Here is a 25,404-nt window from a genome sequence, read left to right as displayed (position 1 = left end):
TATGGCCGGACATAGGCGAAATGAAGGACTTATGTGTCTGATCTTCCCGTCAAGTTTAGGTGAGCTGGGCTTGAAGTGGTTCGAGAGGTTGCCGAAAGGGAGCATACAACGGTGGCATCAGTTGGCCGAAGCCTTTGTGACGCGCTTCAAAACCAACACAAAAACACCAAAGGAAGTCGATCACTTACTAAGTGTTAAGATGGAACCGAGCGACACACTGAAGGCATATAACTCCAGGTATTGGGAGACCTTCAACGAGATCTTGGATTGTCCGGTCAACCTTGCAATCACTCAATACAAGCGTGGTCTCCCGGTCGGACATAGACTGCGGGACTCGCTCACCATGCACCAACCGACGTCCATGGGCCAGCTCATGCAGCGCATCAATGAGCACATCTTGGTCGAGGATGATGCGTCAGCATCTACCGTGAAGTCAACTCCGGTAGCAACAGACAAGAAGATGGCAGGCAAAGTGCACGCAGTTGGGCGAGAGTCCGGCCGCTCAAGTGACAGAGCCGAGGAATCAGACCGTGGCTCGAATCGTAAGAACCGGGGTGGAGGACGTCGGAACGACCGGGATGACTACACCCGAGATGATGTTGCGGATGCCAACAGAAGATTGAAGGCAAGGACTGGCATCACCACGGTCTTCAAGATTCCAATTTATCGCATACTCAGTAAAATCCGAGACGAGGAGTATGTCCGGTTTCCTGCTAAGTTGGGCGATGGACAAAAGGGCTACAATCCGCGGTATCGTTGCACATTCCACCGGGAAAGAGGCCACCGGACTGAGGATTGTTTGCCTTTAAGGCAACACTTAGAAGAGCTGGTCGCAGCCAGGCACCTAGACCTTTACATTGATGGCGGCGTAAAGCCGAATCAGGCTCCGGTCGATCCCAGGGGACAGGATGACCGAGACGCACCACCACAAGGAGTTATTAATGTCATCCACGGCATCGTGGAACCGGAGCGTGTTTGCGAACTCCGGGGCATGATAAAAAAGGCAGAGCATATGAGGGAAGTTTTGTCGGTACAGCCTGCCATCAAAAGGGGAAAGACTGAACAAAAAGACGCGATTAGTTTCACCTCAAGGGATCTAGAGCGTATCCAGACGCCGCACAACGATGCCCTAGTAGTGACACTACGCGTTAAGGAATTTGATGTTAAACGGATCTTGATCGATCAGGGAAGCTCGGTCGAGATCATGTATTTTGATGCGTTCAAGCAGCTCAAACTCCGGGAGATAGACTTGGCTCCGGCAACTTCGCCACTGGTTGGTTTCAACTCGCAACCGGAGTGGCCCTTGGGAAAGATTATCCTGCCGGTCAAAGCGGGATCCGTGGTCAAGCAAGTGGAGTTTTGGGTGCTACAAGTGCCTTCGACGTACAACCTTATCCTTGGAAGGGGATGGCTTCACGCTATGCAAGCTGTAGCGTCGACCTACCACCAGGTGATGAGATTCCCCTCGGCTATGGGGGCAATCGAGGAGATCTAGGGGGATCAAGTCATGTCCAAACAGTGCTTCGTGGCGGTGAATGGCAGCCGGGCTGCCAAAGGGTTCGTGCAAATGATAGAAGGACCGGAAGACCGAGGAGTTCTAGAGGACGTGGGCACTAAGGCAGAGGACAAAGCTGTGGAGGACCTGGTTGAGGTGTGACTCGATATAGAGCGGCCGGATAAGTTCTTCCTGCTCGGTTCCAGCCTTACTGCCCAAGAGAGGACCGAGATGGTTGAGTTCTTGATGGCCAACATCGAAGTCTTCGCATGGTCGCCTTACGACATGCCGGGCCTCGATCCAAGTTTTATCTGCCATCACCTCAACGTCTTCCCTAGAGCAAAGCCAGTCATCCAGCGAACAAGGAGATCGACACTGCATCACGCCGAGGTAGTTGCAGAGGAGGTGAAGAACCTGCTTGAGGCAAGAGCAATTCAGGAAGTACACTACCCTCGGTGGATTTCCAACACAGTAGTGGTGCCCAAGAAGAATGGAAAGTGGCGAGTTTGTGTCGACTATAAGACAGTCAACCGAGCTTGTCCCAAAGATAACTTCCCTTTGCCGCGAATTGACCAGCTTGTGGACTTGACGGCTGGACATAATAGGCTCAGTTTCTTGGATGCCTACTGCGGCTATCATCAGATTGCCATGCATGGCCCCGACCGAGAAATCACCTCCTTTACTACACCGAGGGGACTCTTTTGCTACCGAGTCATGCCTTTTGGTCTGAAGAATGCCGGGGCGACTTTTCAGAGGATGGTGACCAAAATGTTTGCTTCTTTGCTTGGCCGGACAATGGAGGCTTACATCGATGATATGGTGGTAAAGAGCCGACATGAGGCAAATCATTTGTCCGACTTAGCCGAGATGTTTGCCATTCTAAAGAAGCACAAGCTGCGCTTGAATGCGTCAAAGTGTGCCTTTAGCGTGGGATCCGAAAAATTTTTGGGGTTCCTAGTCACGAACCGAGGCATCGAAGCAAACCCAACTCAGATCAGAGCCGTGCAAGAGTTGAAGCAGCCCAGCTCGGCTAAGGACGTGCAGCATCTGGCCGGGATGGCCGCCGCACTTAATCGGTTCATAAGCTGGTCATCAGATCGCTGCCGCCCTTTCTTTCAAGCATTAAAGTCAAAGTTCTCGTGGTACAAAGAGTGTGGCCGAGCTTTGACCGAGCTCAAGGAATATCTTTCTACCCCGCCACTGCTGGTTACACCAAAGCCGGGTGAGGAACTCTACCTTTACCTTGCCGTCTCCCAGCACGCAGTCAGTGCGGTGCTCGTCCGCGCTGAAGGGATCAAGCACCTCCCAATTTTTTATGTCAGTAAGACCTTGCTGCCGGTTGAGACGAGGTACTTGCCGCTGGAAAAGCTTGTGTTGGCATTGATGATGGCTTCAAGGAAATTGGCGCATTATTTTCACGCCCATACCATCATCGTACTGACCGAGTTTCCCCTTAAGGCCTTGTTTGAACGGGCGGACTTTTCAGGCCGAATTCTCAAGTGGGCGGTCGAGTTGGGACAGTTTGATGTAAAGTTCCAACCGCGCACAGCCATAAAGGCCCAAACTCTGGCCGATTTCGTTGTTGAATTCTCGCCAGGAACTCATCCGGTATGCCCGGTCGATATTGCCGCGGCAGAAGAAGGGACTGCAAGCCCGATCGAGATACCACAACTGGGTGGAGTTACCGAAGCGGAATTTGCGCGCCCCACCGTAGTACCCTCAGCTTGCACAATTCAACCAACTGGTGACGCGATGACGGAGTCGGGTATTGTTGTCCCACCCAATCTTTCCGGTACCACGTCGTCAGAAGGTGAAGTAATGGAACTACTCAGCACAGAGCCTGCGGCCGACATAATACCGCAACCTGGTGATTCGCCTACGGACTTAAGCATTGTAGACCGACTTGCTGAGTCCGATGCCGTATCACCAAGGGGGGCTGGAGTGGAACCAATCAACACAGAACTTGAAACCAGACAGCCAAGAAACCGTGATCTCATTGCCCTTCGCAACTCTCAGGACCCATCAGACTGCTGGAAACTTTTTGTGGGGGAAATGTGGAAGCTTTTTGTTGATGGAGCGTCCAATCGTCATGGTGCCGGCCTAGGTATCGTTCTTATCTCCCCGGATGGCCTAACCATTGAACATTCTATCACGCTTGGCTTCCCAGCATCTAACAACGAGGCTGAGTACAAGGCCCTTCTCGCCGGGCTCAAGAGCGCTATTCAAATGAAGGCTGCCGAGCTACTGGTGTATAGTGATTCCCAGCTTGTGGTTAACCAAGTCTCTGGGATTTACGAAGCAAAGGATGACAGAATGGCGAAGTACCAAGCTCTAGTCAGGGAACACATCAAGCAGTTTCAGGCAATCAGAGTCCAACAGATTGGCCGTGAAGAAAACAGCCGAGCTGATGAGCTGGCCAGCCTCGCTTCGATGGTAGACAATACGTCTCCAAACCCCCTGATTATTGACTTTCTTCCACGGCCAAGCATTGAAGACGCCGGGCTGACGGATGTACTCTGCGCCGCGCTAGGTCCTTCCTGGATGGACCCCTTAATCTTGTTCCTCAGAGACCGGACTCTACCAACTGACAAGAAAGAAGCACACAAAGTCCGGGTGAAGTCAGAGCGGTTTTGGCTTTCTCCATCTGGTGCGTTGTATAAAAAGTCCTTCACTGGTCCTTATCTAAAGTGCGTGCACCCGAGTAGTGTGGAGGCCTTCTTGTACGAAATTCACGAAGGCATTTGTGGCAGCCATATAGGGGGCCGGTCCTTGGCCTACCGAGCTATTTCGCAGGGATACCGGTGGCCGTGTATGCAGGCCGACGCACAAAAGTACGTCCGCAAGTGCGAAAAATGCCAGAAATTCGCCTATCAGATCCACCAGCCTGCCAGGGAACTTCTTCCCCTCACCAGTCCTTGGCCCTTCGCCATGTGGGGGCTAGATATAGTGGGGCCACTGCCAACAGCACCGGGCAACCGGAAATTCTTCATTGCGGCCACAGATTACTTCACGAAATGGGTTGAAGCTGAGCCCTTGGCAACAATCAAAGAGAAAGACGTGAAGCGGTTTGTCTGGCAGAACGTGGTCACGCGGTTTGGCGTCCCCAAGATCTTGATCTCTGACAACGGCACCCAGTTTGACGGTCGCCTATTCAGAGGATTTTGTGAAGATTTGAAGATTGAATTCTACAACTCCACTCCGGCTTACCCGCAGTCCAATGGTCAAGCCGAGGCATCGAACAAGACTATACTGGATGGATTGAAGAAACGGCTGGAGAAGGCAAAGGGAAAATGGGCTGAGGAATTACGCAGCGTCCTTTGGGCATACCGAACAACCCCGCAGCGATCTACCGGGGAAACTCTATTTGCTTTGGCTTATGGTATGGAGAAGGTCATACCTTTGGAAGTTGGCATGCCCACCCTAAGAAGCGAGAGTTTTGAGCCCGAACTGAATGCCGAGGCTATTGCCTTGGAGCTGGACCTAGTGGAAGAGCGTCGGGAGAAGGCCCTCATCCATGTGGCCGCCTACCAACAAAAGCTCTCAAAGAAGTACAACAAGACGGTGCACCCCAGACCGTTCAAAGTTGGTGATTGGGCTTTGAGGAAAGTTATGGGCAACACCCTAGTGCCAGGTGAAGGCAAACTAGGGGCAAATTGGGAAGGACCCTACAAGGTTACCGGTCTAGCGGGCAAGGGGGCTTACCACTTGGAGGATCTAGAGGGAAGAGCAATACCCCGGCCATGGAATGCGGCCAACTTGAAACTGTATTATTTCTAAGCTTTTGCTTTCTTTTTTTGTGCAAAGGAATTTTTGGGCTTGCACTTCAGAATGTAATTCTTTTTGTCAATATATAGAAGCAATTTTGCTTTAGCACTTGGACTGTTGTTTTAATGTAAAAACCGAGATGGTTTATTTCGGTTGGAAGAGTTGGTGTTTTGTCCAACTTCGGATTCCCAACCGAGATGATTTACTCCGGTTGGAAGAGTTAGTGTTTTGTCCAACTTCGGATTCCCAACCGAGATGATTTACTCCGGTTGGAAGAGTTGGTGTTTTGTCCAACTTCGTATTCCCAACCGAGATGATTTACTCCGGTTGGAAGAGTTGGTGTTTTGTCCAACTTCGTATTCCCAGCCGAGATGATTTACTCCGGTTGGAAGAGTTGGTGTTTTGTCCAACTTCGGATTCCCAACCGAGATGATTTACTCCGGTTGGAAGAGTTGGTGTTTTGTCCAACTTTGGATTCCCAACCGAGATGATTTACTCCAGTTGGAAGAGTTGGTGTTTTGCCCAACTTAGGATCCCCAACCGAGTTGATTCATTCCGGCTGAAGAAGTTGGTCTGTTCAACTGTTATTTCCAGCCGAGATGCTTTACCCCGGCTGAAGACGTCGATGTTTTGTCCAACATAGTTATTTTCAGCCGAGATGGGTATTCCGGTTGAAAAGTTGGTGAAATCAACTTGGGTTTTATGTTCAATTTTACAATTTATACCGAGATGTTTTGCTGAAAAAGGAATTGATGACGACCGTCCAAACGCTTGATGAAATCATAGCTTTTCATTGATAAAAAGTTAATACAAAAGATGGGGAACTTAGCCCGGTTACATTTGCAGAAACTAGGGGTGTTCGCGGATCAGTTTTGTGCGGTTTGCGGTTCGGTTTTGACCCGCCCGCATCTATGCGGTTTGGGAAAAAATCAACCCGCAACCGCCCGCAGTGCGGTTTGCGGTTTGTGCGGATAGGGTTTGCAAATGTGCGGGCGGTTGCGGGCAGTTTGCGGTTTACACTTTTTTCTTTAAAAATTAATTTTCAAGTTTTTTTTTCCCAACGAATTTAGGCATCAGATTCATTTTATATATTTGTGATAACAATTTTTTGAAAAGTTTATAAATAAAAATTGAATATCAATGCATTAAATGAAAGTACCCAAAACAAAGAGACTCTACACTAGCATTTTTGCCATGAAAAAAATGTATATCAATGCATTAAAGGTTGTACTCAATTAGAATTGCTAGTTCAGTAATCAATAATCAAACTATAAGTTCCATCGACCATTAGAAAGAAAATTTTATTAGGAAAAAGTGGATGAATCACCAATGAAAATTATATAAGAAACCAAGTTTAGGACTTGATAATTCTACGGCATTAAGAAAGTTGAGAAATACTTAAAAGTAAGGATCCTAGTGTCATAGAGAATATAATGGTGCTCCTGTAAAAGTTACAAAGTTGGTATATAAAAAATAATAATAATAATAATAATTAAAGTGCGGGCGGTTTTTGCGGGTTGCGGGTTTAAACCACGACCCGCCCGCAACCCGCAAATTTGTCATATTTCAAACCGCATCCGCCCGAATTATGTTTGCGAAACCGCCTACTTATATGCGGGTTGGGCGGATTGGGCGGATTGAGCGGTTCGGATAAACCGTTGCCCACCCCTAGCAGAAACAGAAAAAAGAAACCTAAGCTAGGGCGGAGAGATCAGGGAATTCCTCATTAGCCTCCAGGTTGACCGTGGCAGTTGGGTCCTGGACACCGGTCCCAGTCTGGCCGGCCTGTTCCTGTTCGGTTTGGTCCTCTCCTTCAGCGTCTGCCTCGCCCTCTTTTTCAAGTCCTTCCTCGGCCTCAGCTTGCAGCGCGATGAAGACGTCATTGCCATATGGAATGAGGTAGGTCGGCAAGAAGACAGCCGGTGAAGAGGCAAACACGTCAGTGTCAGGACCCTGACCGAGCTGTTGACAGGCAGCCTTCCATCCAGCCTTGAAGTAAATGTCCTGGGTGGCAAAGACTTGTTTCTTGTAGTTTTCCTCGGCTTCATTGAAGCCGGCGTTATTGGCGTCCTCGCAGTCTTTTTTCCTCGACTTCTTCAGCTCGTCAAGCTCGGCCTGGATCCCGTCCTTCTTTTTCTCGGCTGCTTCAAGTTGGCCGAGCAGCCTGTTGTTGTCGGAATTGGCGGCTTCGAGCGATGACTTTGCTCGGCCAAGCTCGGTTTGGAGGCTTTCGACTTGGCTGGCGGTATCACTCGCCTTCTGCCGAAGTCTGTGGATGCGCTCCATGACCAAGTGCTGCTTTTGGATAGCCTGCAAAATGAGAATTTGATCAGAGAAGAAACCGTTCAAACACTTGTGAAAATTGAAGCAGAAGATTGAAATTCTTACCCTGGTCATGGACTTCACGGCGGATTTGACCAGCCGGGTGTCAGGAACGTGGTCGCTGCCAACCACGTCGCTCGGCAGCAGCAGAGCCTTTGAGAGATCGAAGGCAAGCAAGTGCTCCTTGTCGCCTTTGACCGAAGCATTGGCCGGGATCTCTTTGCCCCGGTGCTTCAGCTGCGGCCGCCATGCTGGGATGGGGCTGACCGTGACAGCAGGTTGCTCGGTTGTTAGTTCGGCGACAAGCTCGACAGAGGGATCTGCCCGTGGTCTTTTGCCAGCCCGGCGTGTTTCTTTGCTAGACTGCCCGGCGGCTGGAGAAGCTAAGGCGATCACGGCGGCACTTGATTGACCGGCAGCCGGGAAGCGGGCGACGACGCTCGGTATCTCGGCCGAGGTTGCGGTGAGCAGGTTTTTGATTCGGCTTCTTTTGGCCATTTCTTGTTCGTCTGTCAACCGGATTAAGGGGACGTCAGGAAGGGTAGGGTCTGGAGGTGGCGATGGAGCACGGAGGAAGTCTGTTACTTTACTCCGGCGCGGAGCAGAGTACCTGTAGGTTGGGGGTGTAACCGAGCAAATCGTTGCAATCTCGGTGGGAATAGCGAAGCACGGTCCGAATTGCCTCTACGTTGGGAAATTGGTAGTTGGCCTGCAAGGCTTGAATCGTTGCAAAAGAAACAAGAAAACTGGTTAATCACAACATAGAGGTAGGCTGACCGAGCAAGTTTGAGCGGCTTACATGAGGAACCGAAGTTCTTGCTTATAAACCAGCCCGGTACGTCGGCTGTTTCGTAATTGCCCGACACCCAGAAAAAATCGTCATCGTGCAAGTCTTTGTCCGGGGTGCCGGTTACAATTTTCTCCTTGCCCGGCCTAATCTTAAGATAGTAGGCGAGGCCGTCGCCGGTATGACCAAGGGTGTACTGCCGCAGTATCTCGGCTAAGCCTAAGTTTGTGCCTAGCCGGTTGTTTAGTTCGTGCACACCGTTTATTATCCGGTAGGTGTTGGTGGACACTTGGGTAGGTGTCAACCCGGTTCGGCGTAGGAACTCGGTAGTTAATGGATTGAGTGGGAAGCGCAGGCCTCCTTCGACGATCGACAGCACGGTGAAGGGGCATTGCTCTGTTCTACCCCAAGGCGTGGTCTCTTCTTCTGCGAGCTCCAGGTGGACATCGGCCGGTACGCCGTACTCCTCCCTGAACGCAGCCAGCGCGGCCGGAGTATCCACTAGGAAGCGGAATTTCCCCATTTGTTGCCGACCTAGGATAGCTCGGCTGAGGGGTTTGGCACTGTGGTAATTGGTTGTTGCTCGGCCCTGAGAGCCTTAGGAATGGACAGTGGTCCCCTTGGACTCTGCAGGAAAATGATGGCAAGTGTAAGTGTGAGCGCGGTAGCGCAAAGGGAGCTGGACTTTAGCTCGGTCATTAAAAGTGCCAAACCACCTCGGTCGTCTAAGCTTACTAAGGAGCTCGGTCGCCCAAGCAGACCAGATGTTAGCCCGGTTGAGCGACCAACTCCTTTTACTATCTCGGTTTTTGCTAGGGTTGAGACAAACATGTTATTTGCTCGGTTAGATTGGTTTTTTCGATCAAATGAAGACCAGGAGCCCGGTCCACCCCAGTTCTTCAGTGTTCTTCAGGAAAAATGAAGAACACCGTTAACAATGGAGGGTTTGGGATGGTTTTAGGAGCCCAAGGCCTAAAAGCTACGATTTCATGCCCTAATGTGTGAAATATCAAAGAAAACGACAACAAAAGAGAAGTTTGAGGACTTACGAGCGTAGGGCAGGGTCCTCTTCTTCAAGCACGAACTCAGCGTTGGCAAGGAATAAGGGGCAGGAGCTTTGTGAAGCTTGATAGGCAAGAGAGGCAGTAAGAACGGAAGGAAGAGGGCAGGGGCATGTTTATAAAGGAAAAGAGACCGCCCAAATTCAAATTCTGGCAAAACGGCGGGTTGACTACTCGAGAACCAATGGCAGCCCGCCACGTGACCCCATTTATGGCGTCGACAGAACTGAAGAGACAGGTTGAAGATTTAAGGAGCCAACCGGACTACTTTCAAAAAAGAGGACGTCAGCCAAGGAGTATAACCGGGCAAGTTTGCAGACAGTAATGCTACCTAGCCCGGTCGCCATTTAGCATTCTGAAGACCGAAGAAATGTTATCCCGGTCAAAGTGAGTAATCCCAGTCACGCTTTTGCGGACGGAATTAAGGGGCAATTGAGAGGGAGATTAATGATACAAAGTTAGGCCGAACAGATTTGGGCCGGACAGAGTTGTGCCGGACAGATTTGGGCCAGACAGAGTGTTGGGCCGAGGATGTGTGGCCCAGTTTGGGAAATAGTTGCTCGGTTAAGGCAACGCTTGGTTGGACCGAGCTACATGTTTGACGGAGGCGAAGCCAGTCAAGTCAAGTTAAGTGACCGGTGCCCGGAAAGGCGTGGTCAGCCGAGGTACCTGTTTGCTCGGCTTTGTCGAGATGTTGCCTAGCCCGGTCCTTATTAAGCTTAGCTAGTGGAGTGCTTGGATATGAAGCACAGCACGACCGTTGGCGGACAAGATGGTGCAACTCGACTGCCGAGCTCCCAGCAGAGTGAGTGGGCAGTTGAGATTAGGTGACGCTCAGCAGGATTTGTGCTGACAGATGGGATAGCAGAGCCACGTGTCGAGGGACCATTGGGAGCAGGTTTGGGACGCAGAAGGGTGTATAAGCATGTCTGCGCCCCCATATAGGGGGACGAACACTTTTGTAAGGAACTCCTACACAAACTCTCTATCTGCTCTCCCTAAGGTGATCGGACATAAACGGAGCTTGGAAGAAAGGAGTACGTGCTTGCTGAAATATTTGCTTCCCGTACATTATATATATGAAAAATATTATGTAAAATTTGTTTATGTTATATATATAAAAAAATATTAGCAAATTAGTGTTATATATTATGCAAAGGCTTGATAATTGGTTAGAATATTCTTCAATCTACCAATCCGTTCAAAACCGCTCAAACCGCAATTTGCCAATCCGCTAATCCACCATTCGGTTTATAATTTTACTCTCAAACCGCCCGAACCACACCGCGCACACCCTTACCTTCTACTATTGATACTAAGGTAAATGGGCAAAAGTCAAGATCACCCCAAGGCGTCTCTCCCTCCTTGGCCAGTTTGAATTGCACATCATTTGGGATACCAAACTCTTTGCGGAATTCAACAATAGCTCCTGGCAAGCTGACCACAAAGCAACAATTCCCCATGTAGCATGGTTTATTTTAGTTGCTACCTTATTGGAGAAATTATTGCTCGGCTATTACGTAAGACACAAATTGAAGGTGACTGCTCGGTCTTTGAGCATCACCACCTAGCGGTTAAGGTGTGCCTGGTCGGTCCTAGCTCAGTCTACATTATGAAAAATGAAGTGCATTAAGTTCTAGCATGGTAACAAGGGGCATGACAGTAGTGTGAAACTCATCTTGGCCATCGAATTGAAGCCTGTTTCTCGCTTGGTTGTAGAGCTTAAGGCTCGATGGTAGCCCAGTTGTGTGGCCTAGGTCCTAATTCTAGCTCGATTATTGAGCTTAGGCTGTCGTTTAGGTTTCAGTTCGGTCTCAGAACAAGGAGCAAAGATGTTGCCTTAGTTTTTGGGCTGGACCTCAACCTTAGCTTGGTCTTAGAGTGATCACTGAGACCACAGCCTTAGCACAACCACGAAATTAAGCTCGGTTTTGGTTCGGTCCGCGTAGTAAGCTTGGATTTCATCTCGGTTCCCCAGCCGTAGATCAGTTAGGAAGTGGTTGGGCCTTAGCCCGATTCACTTTCTCAGAAAGACTACAAACAGGAAGTTTGCTCGGTTTGGTTTTGATTTTGGATCAATTACTTGGGTTTTCACCTGGTTTAGCCTAGGTTTTCACCTGGTTTAGCCTAGGTTTTTGGGTGTTCATCTCAAAGAGTCAAGCAACGTGTTAAGTGATGACGGATTTGGGGTCGTTTTGAAGCTTAACTCGGGCCCAGGCCCCATTTACGCGAATTTCAGTATAGATTAATGTCGTGGCAGCATATAAAGAGGCAATTAACAATGCAGCATATGGGGAATACGAAGAACACGAAGAACATCAAAGAGAAAATGTAGAGAGATTCGGAAAACTCACGAATTATGGCGTTAGATTGAAATCCGATCAATGAGGCTGCTCTTGCACTAGCTGATGAGACGGCCGATGTGAAGAAACAGTTGAGATCCTCGTCGGATAGTCGTTGTAGTGATGGTTTGGGCTTTATTTGCTAGGGTTTCACTCTGAAGAAGATGAACAGTGAAGGGGCTAAGACACATGTATCATCTATATATAGACAAAGACAAAGAGACACCAACTTTTTGAATTTTCGAAGATTATGCTGACGGCTGGAGAGCTGCACAGAACCACTAAGGAGGCCCCACGTGGCATGGATGTGACGAGTCGTCACTACGATAGACTAATGGATTAGCCAAGCGGTAGGTGCAAGTTCCGAGAACCAACCTAGGGGTTTAGCTCGGTTTGTAGAGTAATCCCAGGCATGCCGAAGCAAAAGGAATTAAGGGGCAATTTAGAGGGGGATTTGTACTGAACAACTAGGCCGAGCTAAACTAACGCGGGCCATGATGTTGGGCTGAGCTAAATCGACAGAGACCAAGATGTTGAGCCGAGCTAAATCAACACAGGCCAAGATGTTGGGCCGAGCTAAGCCCATGGGCCTCGACATCGTGCCGAACTAGTTTGGGCTTGGGCCGCAGGCATAGGCCAAGCCGATGTGGAATCGAACTAGGGCTGGACATGCGTTCTTACGGTGGGCCAAGCTGGGCGGGGTTTAGGCCGCGATCTGTAGCTGAGCTGATGATCGAAGAGCGGCGAAGTTGGTTGACCGCCCAAGAAACAAAATGCCCTTGCGAGGCTGACCAAGCCAAAAGTCAGCTAGAAAATCGGCCTAATTCAGCTCGACACAGGGTTGGCCTAAGCTAGCGCTCTGAGTATGACACAAGTGATTGCTCGGTTGTGGCGTTCCACATGGTCCAATGGAGAAAGGAGGGAAATCCACTCCAGGGACATGTCAATACCGTTTGACAGTTTGGCTAATGTTGTTTGGCGATATTAGCGAGTACACGTATAAGGAAAAGAGAAGGCAGTATAGTCACCCGTCCAAAGAAGGACGACAGAAGTAGTGCACGCACAATCTGGGGTTGCATGGCCAGCATAGATAAAGCGCACATCAACTACCAAAGAAGGGTAAACAAACTTTAACAATTCTCTCTCTCTAGCGCTCTATACTCTTCCTCAACTAAACTAACTTGACCGTCGCAGGGGGTTTTTCGGCAAACCACCCGCTAGGTAGCTCACCTCTGTTCTATTCGCAATGAATCGGAGTCCATTCAGAGCAAGGCGAGCTTGGTAGTAAGGCATACGGAAGACAATGAATATTTCTCCCCCATACAATTCTGTATGTTTTTTTTGTATGAAAATTCTGTATTTTAGCATTTTCCATATCAAAATAACAACAGCAACAACAGTCATAATAATAAAATGGACAAGAAACCATCCGTTTTGAAAATCAAGAGAGAAACACACTCACAGTCAGCAAGGAAGTCGGCAAGGCCCAAAACAAACCCAATATAGGAAGTCGCAATTGCAAGAAGTGAGAACACATCAACTATTGGCTGCAGAACATCATAATTATCACAAATAAGTGATATAATATTCAGATGAATGTTCCATTTACCATCGGTCAACTTGTCCACCCAAAATTCCGATTCTTGTACATGGAATTACTTACCCCAACAACTCGGTTGGCAGATTGCAATTGTTGTAAGGGGTCAATAATCTTATCAGAGCCTATTTCAAAACTTGTGATTGATCCGAGAATAACAGCATTCCAGACAACAAACAGAGCAAGGGGGATAGCAGTGCCTAGGACAATTGCAGTCCTGCGGATTGACATATTGATGATGTCCACCATCAAATTCCAAACAAGCATTTGACAAATTTTAGTTATAACAAAACATTGTACCTAGCGCCATGAGCACAAACAGCAAATCGGTTTTGGCAAACAACAGAGGGAAAGTAAAATTTCATAAATCATAACAGCCTCCTATGGATTTAATTCTCAAAAACCAAATGTAAAACTCATGGTGTTAAGAGATATTTGTACCATTTTTTAATGATAATATGTAAATGTGTCAATTCAGGCTTTAATTGTGGCTTGCACTGAACAGTTTAGTCTTTGACACCTGTCTGCAAGATGCTACAAACTTTACCAATGGACTATGGATTGGTTACATTTTGCTAGATAACCAATTGTCCAAAAATCTTAAACTATTCAGAATGAGTCCAACAATGTAAATAAGCTAACACCCTCCCTCGCGTGTTCCCATCTTGCAGGTGGAGAGGGAAGTAGACAAAAACATAACTAAAACACCAGCTACATGAAAGGAATGAAATTCAAGACACAGCCAGAGTTACCTTCCACGAGAAAACAGAAGTGGACACACACAGAAAATAGAGGACAGCAGTATCAGTCGCAAAATGATGGTAACAGAGTGATGCGCTTAAGTCTATGAAACATTAAAGAACAATGTGTTTGGTAATATAACCCAGAAAACTAAATCTACTTGCAGATATCATCTAAAATTTATAATTCAATATCTATGTGAAGCATCCTCCACTCCACCTCCCATCTTTTCTTTAACACAATATTGCAAGATGAGCAAAGTACTCATGTGGACATATCAAGAAAGGATCGACTTCAAGCTCTCCCCTTACTTTTCTGGTTTAATCCATTCTATTTTAGACATGCTCCAGTCCTAGCTCAATCATTAGGCATCTGTTATCATGCTAAATTATTTAATGTATAGTTGGAAAGAGATCTCTTCTAATCTTTTAGCTTCTCTTGATTAGCTTCATAGCATAATTGCCTGTTCAATTTTTCTAGTCAACTGAAAAGTTCTGCATGTCAAGAGCTAAAGAGAGATACTGGCTCAAATTCCACCAATGGAATATTGGTAAGATGAGATGAGTCACATTGCCATAACAAATTTGGCTAATGCTTGGATTACAACATATAATGACCCCATTGAGAATACATTTTTAATGCATTATTATTATACTGCCTATGTCTAGAGAGCAATCAACACTTGTGGTTCTTTTTATATAGCAACACATCCATTCCTCAAAGATTTAAATCAAGTAGTACAAGTAACTTCTTTCTATTTTTTGAACTAATTTTTTGTCATTCACATATAACTTGAGCATGATGAGAATGGCCATTCATTTCAAACATTGAATTATGATTAAACTAAATTATCAGAAATCAGCACCTCTATATGTACAACATGTTCACTTTAGTTTCAAGCAGAAGCATGAATGACAAAAAATTTCACCTCACTTTTGACAGATTTCCTTCAAGATTCGTACAAATGACAGGCACTACGTTCTGAAACAAATCAGGTTTGAAATTATTGGATAAACCAACAGTTCAAAAATGCTGAAATGGCTTAAAATGTTGAATTACTGAAGGATTTGGATGCAGCTATTACTTGATAAACAAAAGAAAGTGCTATTATGGGTATACTCGCAGGAACAGCTCCAAAGTTGGCTTTCAGAAGAGCATCCCAATGCAAGTCACTACTTGCAACTACCTAGTAGGAAATAAATAAATAAATAAATCCGCATAACGTAATATATATACATATATATATACGGACAAAAAACATAAAGGAGCCACCAGGACAAATAAATTTTGAATAATCTCATTAGTAAATAAATTTTACGAGAAATTCAGATAAGTACTTATGGAATTAATACAAGGGTAACAATGCATTAAGAATGATGGTTTTCCCTTTGTTTCACATTTGTTTATCTGAATTGTGTCCATACAAAGTAACAAGGATAAGTTTAACTGAGACAGTATTCAGTAAGTAAACTACAACAGAATCACCATCTGAATAAAAGCATTACTGAGAATCTCTCTCTTCATTATTTTTTGTATTCCCTACTCTCTATTTTTGGGCCCACTTTCTGTCAAACATAACCTTCAACTTTGGAGCATCCCACCCATAGGTCAGAACAAATATTCTATTTTTCCATTATTGTCAAAAGTTATGTCATAGATTTCAATTATACAAAGCTTTAAATTTTTGTAAATTTTTGCATCCAGGCCACATAATGTCACTATTATGTGCTCCTACATGGAAACCTCTTAAATATTGACATCTCATGAGAGAGAGAGAGAGAGAGAGAGAGAGAGAGAGAGAGTCACATTGTATGGATTTTTGTCCTTCACATTTAAGGAATTAATAACTTCTGTTTCAATACAAATGAAACTCTCGTCATAATAAGTAAAAGTATTTTGCAGTTTTATGCTAGGAACACAATATTAATAGCTATATAGTTCGAGAAGGAGAATTACCACTAGAGCTGTGAAAGAAGTGATGATTCCAAATACGAGAACACCATTTATTGCTCCAATAAACCGCTGGCTGCATAAAGTATAAATTTGGAATCACTGAAAATTTCTTTCCAAAGATATAAAAGGCATCTATTTATAAAGGTAATCAAAATAAGTAATGAAAGAAGAAAAAGCAAAAAGGAACTACTAAATCTCCTATTGTCCTTTTATCTTTTTTAGGTTAGTCCATCTCTATTTTCATTTAGGACATAAGAGCCCATCTCTCTCTATCTTATTATTTTCTTCAGTGCATTACCAAATCTCTGCTCCAAAGCCTATAGAACTCCTAATATGAAAATAACACATTTGCACTATAGTAAAATTAGAAAGTGATAACTGGGAATATTATCGGTCCGTTAAATGCAATGGAGAATAATCAAATGAGACAAAACATCCACGCATGAAGTGCACACAGATGCAACCAAGCTCAAACAAGAACATGAATGAAAATCCATTCAATACGGTAATCATCTTGCCCATACACAACAAAATCCAACAAATGGCTTAATCTTCATGCTGCTGAGGACAACTCCAGTTATGAGGCAATTATTCTATGATTTATTCCCAAAGTAGCAACAAAAGTCCATCTTGTTGATATAACAAGTCAAATTATACTTGTTTGGTGTAGCAACCTTGACGAAGAGACATACATGCAGTCTCATAGTAGAGCAAGGAATAAACCACCACCGCCACCACCAAAAAGAAAGAAAAGAAAAGAACAAAAACAAAAACAAAATCAAAAACAAAAACAAAGAAGAAGAAATACCAACCTTCCGAAGAAGCAAATGCCTCCAAAAAGCAATGAAAACAATGTCGCACTTTCCCATCTGTAATAATAATGCTTCCAGTCAACACCTTTAACTATATACAAGTACTCTGTCATGGAAGATATCATTCTCCAATTGTGTCTATCTAGATTGTTTAAAATCAGCAATTAAAAGTTCGCTTATAGTTACATAAGAACTATCAACAATGTGGTCAACCTATCAAAATTTAAACCTTTCTTCACTTTCGCAGGAAAATATACTGTTTGTGCCTTGTTGCTTTACATTCAGGAGCCCATGGGCATGCAATTGAGAATATTATTCTATCCTAGTTTAAAAGAAAGTTTCTAGAAACTAAAACCAAGTAGAAGATAAGATTTCCTATATAGAGCATTAACACCAAGATTGGTCCACATCAATATATGTCTGAAACAGCAATTCCACAAGAGGAATGACATTATGAAAAGCAGATTCTTCACCAAACGTTGAAAACGAATTATGATTGTCATTGTGGTGAAGCCAGACTGAGGTTCAAATTGCAAATTACTCCCTCTATCCCAAATAATGGTCTCTTTTGGGGAATCTAACTTTTTTTGGTAGTACAATTATTACACTTTAAAAAATTAATTTTCCAAAATTACCCTTTGATAGTACATTTTTTAGGGAATATCAATGTCATAATTGTACTTTTTTGTTGTTAATGAATTTAAAAGAAGGGCAAAATAAGAAATTTATATTATTTTTGTACTTGATATTTGAAAAGGGGCTAATATTTTGGGAAAATGAAAAATGGAATAAGAGACTAATATTTTAGGACGGAGGGAGTATATTTTTTATTATTCTAAAATATGAGTTTAATCTGATCGAGATAATGGGAACTAGACAGCTGGAACCAGAACATTAAGTCCAGGTACAAATCCAAGTTCCTCAATAAAAATTGATTTTATCGATTCAGAAGTAAAATACATTTGCAGAAAACTATAGATGCATGATCTGGATGTTGGAATACTGGGCTCAAAACCATGCATATGAAATAAAATTCTGAAACATGGGTTTTTTGTAGTTCTCCCTTAACTTATCGCATTTTAGTGATATACATGTAAATGAAATAATAATTATGAATTTAGATAATAATGAAATCTAATAACACAACTGATCTCATATGTTGCAAGGACAGCTGCAAGTGTTGCGTATCATTTGATGACAAGAAAATCACCATGATGTTGGCAACAAAGAGAAATGACACCAAAGCATAATAATGACATTGTATTGGAAATTCATTTTCAACTGAATGAAAATTGTCAGTTCATTAAAATGTGACCTTTCATTCCTTTACAGGATTTATCATCTTAAAAACAGATTGTGCAATCAAAAAAATGACGACTGTATAGAATATATGGCAAGACTAGTTTCCAGAACAATATATGGTGAAAGCATCAACAAGCATAGACTATGTCACAGAGTTGTAATCAGAAGTTAAGATTGTAATTCATACAGCGGAATGCCAAGGAAATTTGTCAAAATATCTGAAGAACGATCCACATAAGCAACAAGAAGGGCGTAATGTATGAAGATATACGACCAGCTGCAACAAAGGAACTGAACTTTTGTCAGACGACAAGTCCGTATTCAACTAATACATACTCATCTATGTTACATGGACTCAGGAACGGGCGTCTGGTGCGGGTGCATATCTAGAGGTTAGACCCAAAAAATCTCAAATTTAAGGGCACACAAACTTGATAAAAAAGGTTCAAATTTACAATTTTTTAATCTATTATGTGAGATAAATAGTTTTATATGTAACATATAGGCCAAGTTTGAGAAGACTAAATAAGTGTACTTTTTGACTTTTTTTGTATTATGTGTAGAAAAAGTAGAGAGAAGATGTTGATTGATGTGACCCAAAAAAGATAAAAGATGAAATAAGTGCACTTTTTTTTGTTAGCCAAACTTGGCCATAATGTCAAAATGGCATTTTACTTATTTTATACCAATAATACAATAATATATACATATAATGATATTGTTAAATACAGTATATAAGCATTGTCCTATACTTTTCATGTGTGAGATATGTATCCAATACTCTGTTATCAGAAACTTGCCATTCACGATTCGATTCATGATTTGATTTGCAATTTTTGCAAAATCGATATGAATCTATGGGCGAATCTATTTTGGAAGTGATCTCTAATGAATCGCATGATTTACAATCAATTCACGATTTGATTCACCTTTTATGATTCATGTAATTTTTAAAATTATTGTGTCCAACATATTTTCGACTCTTTTTCTCTCCATCTTTTTAGTGAAAATGACAGAATACAATTTCTAATAGCGTTTAATACCAAAATAAAATAACCAACATATATACATAATTTGCTGTTATTTTAGAGTGATCATGGAGTTTTTAATAGGATCCAATCAAATTCAGTCAGACCCAACATATTTTTAACCTTTCTTCTCTTCTTTTTTTTTCTCCTTTTAAAAAATCATAATATACCTTCTAAAGAAATTTAAGATTAAAGTTACACTATGAATTATCTATTGTTATTTTATTAAATTGAATATTACATATATGAGGTCGGTTATGCCTTTTAAAATGTTTTAGGCTTTAAAATAAAATATTCTGAATAATTCTTTCTTATTATTTGCTCACTGTTATTTAGAAAAGTATGTATGCTTATTGTCCAACTATCAATATTGTTGTTAATTATTGTTACTTTGGAAATTGCTAGTTTGTCTATTTGGTTATTATCTTTATTAAGAATTGTTAATAAGAAATATCTAAAAAAGAAAAAAGATAAGATGGTGATCTTACATAGGAACCTTTGTTAACTTCTTACCTATTAAACTACATGATTATTATTCAAAATAATATTTTCATTGATTTAAGTCTAAATATTTTATATTCATAAGATATATTTAACATCTAAATGTGTAGATATATGTTTTTAAGTAATTTAGAAAAAGTGACCGAATCTTTACGATTTACAATTCGATTCGCTTCGCGATTTGGTACAAGACCATTTCGATTCACGATACGAATTCCGATTTGACAACTATGGTCCAATACTTTCATCGGACAATTTTAATGGCCATTGATACCTGAAATAAATCTGCCTACCATGCAATTTGAACTCCGGCTGTCCCAAGAGTTCTCATGGCCATTGATACCTGAAATAAGTCACAGGTAATTAAGACAAGAAATGTGCATTTAGTAATTTGCTTTTGGTACGATTCCTTTAAATCAAGATTGAACATATTAAATTTGCTTAACTGCAAAGGCAGAATATGTTATATTTAAAGGTTTCGGAATTGCAATCACACCAACACTTGGGATATGCACAGCGAGTTCCAGGAAATTGTGTACGCCAACAGAGTTCATTTCTATCTCCATAGATATGAAGACTAATCTTCCGCAGAACAAAGTGTTGTAAATTCAAGGAGAACAGAAAATCATTTAAATTCTCAACTTATTTTATGACAATTGAAATTAACCGAATTCAAGCATTTATTCTAGAAGAACATCCATGCCATAATTATATCAAGATCCTCCACTATGAGTCCATCACTCTTTGAAAGGAAAAAAGGCTGCACGAATTATTCAAGTTATAAACTTTACCTATGAAATGTTAATATCTTTTATCCCTTGAAGATCTTGAACATGTATTGCAGTGTAAATTGTAAGCTCAGGATAGGAAACAACAATGAAATTACCAATCTTTTACCCCTTGAAGATCTTGAACATGTATTGCAGTGTAAATTGTAAGCTCAGGATAGGAAACAACAATGAAATTACCAATGACACACCACCAGAACCCAGTTCACACATTGTCTTCACATTTACTTCAGCAATAAGCAGCCCTGTAACAACCTGCATCATTTTACCATTTGTGGCAAATTCACTAACATGTACAAAAACCAAGAGAGGAAGAGAGACACATGAATGTGAGAAGAATTTTTAGAAATAAAAATTGTTTATTTCAAGGACCGTTTATCATACCACTTGATGGTTGAAGAAAATCGTTTCAAAATTAATTTTATGAATTCAATGATAGAGATATCAGTTGAATTTTGTAATAAGACAATAAGATTGAATATGGAGAGATAATAAAGACAGAAAAGAGAAAAGAAAGAAAACAAAGGTTTAACGTGGTTCATTCAATCTTGGCCTACGTCCACACACACAAAGCCCTATATAGGCTTACATCTTTCATTCACTCAACTTGATACTCTTATTTACATAATACACCATATATATAGAGTGGGGGATACAATGAAATCCCTTCAGTTAAGGAATTGAAATAAATCAAAGATACAAAACATCATGAAAAACACAAATCATGAGATCTCTAAATATTCTGATATCTTCCATATCTTCTAATATCTTTGACAGTATAATCTTATCTCCAACATTATCCAATATAAAACATACAAAGAAGACATGTGATTTATAGTGGGAAAATGCTTCAAACTCGAACGTAAAAACCCATTGACGTTTCCACTAATAAAAATGAAGTATGACGCTTACCAAAATCCAGACGCATAGATCCTACATACTCAACACCTAGGGCAGTTCCTATAGCAATCTACTATCCACGTTAGCCAATCTCCAAGACTCACTTGTACCTTAGATCTTCACTAGTCACGTCAACCACGTGAACATGATCTTCCAAGCCCGTACATGCCAACCACAATCACGATCAAGTCGGCAGCCTTCTAGACCCACAAATGCTGTTAACCCTAGCAATGATTGTGTGTGATCTAGTATGATTGTGCAATGCTCTCCAAGGTCCTTACCTCATAGTCAAAATACTTTAGAGACTTTGGAAATCTCAAAGGTGTTTTCTCTCTATCAATCACCCATACATATGGTTAAAGGACAACTATATATAGCCCTCAAGAAAACCTAAACCACTAAGGATGAAACACTCAGTGAACTAGGTCATATTTTCTTAAAAATCAACATGCATTCAAACGGAAGAGAGTGTTCAAACAAATGATGTCTTTGGACCTCGTTCTTGCTCAAACGACAGCCAATGTATTCAAATGGAAATGCTACTATTTATGCATGAAAACTAAGCTCAAAAAAGCTAAGTGAAAACCAACCCAAAGGATCCTACGGTCACATACTATTAATTAATTTAGACTATTGCAAAACTAAATCAATTATGGTCAAAAGACAACCAAACAAAAATTACAGAAATAATACTCGTTGCAAGTGTGTATTGCATGCACATGCATGAATGTATTTTACACATGGATAGCCCTGAGTTTCATGAAATCTTTGAACCATCCGTTAGAGTATGACGAGTATGTGCCAAGCTTCAATTGAGTCTCCATGAGAATCGAACTAGAACTGCTCAAGGACTCAAACTAAGATAAAAAGTAAAGATTACAGCCTCTAATACTGGAGCGAAATTGGCTACACAAAAATGACTAAGGGGAACCTATTCTTATGAAATTGGAATAAAATGATGATTTCAAGATTATAATGTTGGGCCTTAATATAGCACCAATTGATCTAGAGCCAATAATAGATCTCGTGTTAATAAAAAAAAAAAAAAAAAAATCCCAAGAGTAAAGGAATGGCCATTGGAATGGGTGCATCATCATGACATCGTAACATGTCCCGTGCATTGTGAATTCCAAGGACATGACTTATGCATAAGAAGCATAGATACAATACAAGCATGAAACACAGATACAACATTATATAGTCACGTCACCAAGAAAGTTCTTTTAAAAATCAGGACGACGGGGCATGGCAACAAATAAGTATATGCTTTTACACATACATGAAAAAAAATTATTTCATTTGTTATGTTACAACATACATATATATTTTATTCCATTATAATAGTAATAAATCATTCATTTTTCACATTTCACATATTGAAAAAGAACAACTCTATTCATAAATAAATGGAAATTTTAGGGCATAAAAGTCTTAAAATGAAAAAAGATAAAAACAAGAGGAATTAGTATGAAAAAATTCACATTGTTTGGATTTTAATCATTGGTTCCCAAGTTATTTTCTTTAAACTTACGTTGTGTGTTACACATGCCTAGGAGATGGACTTGTGCATCATCCCAATGTCCAAAGCATGTTCTATACTAGAAGAATTAACAAAAAACTAGTAGGACACACTTGGAGGAGTCTAGGAGAGTGTTGGTGTCTAACACGTGTTTGACACAGACACTACACCTTCTTAGAAGTGTTTGTGATCTATAGCTTATTGCCCACCTACTGATCATGCATACAGAATAGATATCTGTTGTTGTGAGAGAGGGAGGGAGGGAGGAGGAGAAAAAGAAGAAGAAATGAAAAATAATTTGCATGAAATAGAATGTTGTGGCGAACACTGAGGTTATTACCATAAATACCCAGCAAACAATGCAGGTGACCGCAGAGGCTAGAAATCCAGATTCTTGTGTCACTGCAGGAATTGCAAGGATCCCTGCACCAACCTGTTTATAAAATTCAATTCCAATGTTAATGCATGCATGTGACGCTCACTCATAGAATAAGAACAAGGGTTTAGCTAAAATTATAAATGAGGAGCTTTTCATTTATATCATACAATATTGTCAAACATGGGCCACCAAAAAATTTCAAATGATTAGCAGAAACTAACTAATTCCTCTTAAATATTTCCTAGTTTTTCCTTCTTGGCACCAAATTCTTGGCAAGAGGCCAACTCTTAAACATTTCAATTTATTCTATATTTTAGTGAGAGCCTCACGCACTAACTCACTTTTTTTTTTCTTTTTTTATTGCAACCAGAAATCCACCTTGTTTTGGGGGTTTCTAATGTGAATGAGTAAACCATGTAAAGACAATATATATATATATATAGGGCATTGCTATTCAAAACCAAAAATTAGACCCAATTTTTCACCCAATGACATGACAATCAATTACGATATTATAGATAACACTCTCTCATATCTTCTATAATCATCAACCAATCAACCAGTCATGTCACTTACACATCATTGACTCTAGAAATGGGTTTAGAAAGTGTGTTTGTATATCATTTTCCTATATATATAATGCCAGAGAGAGAGAGAGAGAGAGCATACTTACAGTGGTGCCAGAGACGAGAAGAATTGCACTGGAAAGGCTTCCTGGAAACAAAAGTAAAAAAATAAAATAAAATCATAAATGGAAGCAATTAATTAACATTTCAATTTCAAGCGATCATTAATTTACTTTACTTGTTGAGAGAGAGAGGGGAATAGTAGTTACCAGGCTCCCTCTTGAGAGTGGCTTGATTGAGGTTAGAGAAGAGCCTTTCTAATTGGAATTCTTCATCTTTTTCTTCTTGTTGGGTAGATTGACGATGTGAGAAGCATTTTACTGACAAGGAAGTTGGTGATGATGATGATGATGATGGATTCTTTTGGAAGCGCCGATACAGAAGCAATGGGCGTCCAACACCGCCCACTGTACGCTCATCGTGATGATGATGATGATGGTGATGATGATGATGATGATGAATGTGATGGAATTTTTTTATAGGTTTTGATAATAATGGCACATTAAGAATTCGCATATCTGGACTGAAAATTGAACAAGTAGACGATGATGCTGAACAGGCCATGGCCATGGCTTGTATGTCTTCTTTTCTTTCAGTCACTGTGAACCACCCAACATGCAATAACATCCGAGTATCATCTGTTTTCTTCGTTTCTTTTCTTTTCTTTTCTTTTCTTTTCATTAGGGTTGTTTTCGGAATTGGACTATTAGGGTTGTTTTAGGAATTGGATTATTTTGGTGATTTGTTTTTTGGGGGCTGGCTGCCCTCGGTGATCGGATTGGAAGGGAATAGATTTTGTTTTGATAAATTTACATTATTTAATGTGTAAAACTCGTTTAATATTATATGTTTATAAAAATTTATATTGATCGGATATCAATAGATATTCCATCAGATCAGATTTCTATCAATTGTTTATTTTTTCACCGTTCATTTTTTTATATAAAACTGATTTGATCACATAGCTATCAATATTTGATAAATATAATTTTTGATAAATATATAGTAATCGACGAGTTCTACATATTCAACGCTTCGGATTATCGAAACGGGACCCGTGGTGGGCCTCTACGGACTTAACAGTACTCTCCAATTCGATCACACACTAAGGGGAAGCCAGCCCTTTTTTCAAAAAAAAAAAATTTACAAAGAGAGATTTTATTTATAAGTGATTCTACTTATACTATTAGTTCACTTCTTTATACTCTTCATATGAATTTTTTTTTTTTTTTTTCAATTTTACTCATGTGTACTAAATTTAAATATATTTTATTATCTTTTTACACTCATTGCTCTTCAATTCTTACTGCTTTTCTTTCCTTCTCAGTTTTTCTTCTCTGCCAAACCAAACCAAGCCTTAAGTCTCATCAAATGGAGTCAGCTACATGAATCCTTCTTCTCCACGCGGTTCTATCAAAGGCCATTTCGTTAGTCAAATTAAGTAGATCCATATCTCTATTTACAACGTTAGCCAACGTTAATTTAG

The 25,404-nt window shown here is 41.6% G+C and overlaps 1 protein-coding gene across 1 annotated transcript in view; it reads right to left on the bottom strand.

Moving 5' to 3' along the window:
• The window catches only part of LOC114275410 (uncharacterized), a 36,693-nt gene extending 12,113 nt beyond the window's left edge, over positions 1-24,580 (bottom strand). The window contains exons 1-12 of the mRNA XM_028217474.2: positions 24,128-24,580; positions 23,966-24,006; positions 23,254-23,346; positions 20,675-20,749; positions 20,000-20,049; positions 18,365-18,454; positions 16,876-16,932; positions 16,067-16,136; positions 15,195-15,296; positions 15,039-15,091; positions 13,436-13,586; positions 13,235-13,319 (exon numbers count right to left, since the gene is read on the bottom strand). Of these exons, the coding sequence (XP_028073275.2) occupies positions 13,235-13,319; positions 13,436-13,586; positions 15,039-15,091; positions 15,195-15,296; positions 16,067-16,136; positions 16,876-16,932; positions 18,365-18,454; positions 20,000-20,049; positions 20,675-20,749; positions 23,254-23,346; positions 23,966-24,006; positions 24,128-24,545 (1,285 nt within the window). The 5' untranslated portion in view covers positions 24,546-24,580. The remainder of the gene's footprint in view (positions 1-13,234; positions 13,320-13,435; positions 13,587-15,038; positions 15,092-15,194; positions 15,297-16,066; positions 16,137-16,875; positions 16,933-18,364; positions 18,455-19,999; positions 20,050-20,674; positions 20,750-23,253; positions 23,347-23,965; positions 24,007-24,127) is intronic.
• Between the last annotated feature and the right edge of the window lie 824 nt (positions 24,581-25,404).

This window comes from Camellia sinensis, unplaced genomic scaffold (assembly GCF_055761805.1).
Source record: "Camellia sinensis isolate YWXY unplaced genomic scaffold, ASM5576180v1 Unanchor1, whole genome shotgun sequence".
Lineage (NCBI taxonomy): Eukaryota > Viridiplantae > Streptophyta > Magnoliopsida > Ericales > Theaceae > Camellia > Camellia sinensis.
This window is presented reverse-complemented; position numbering and strand designations above follow the sequence as displayed.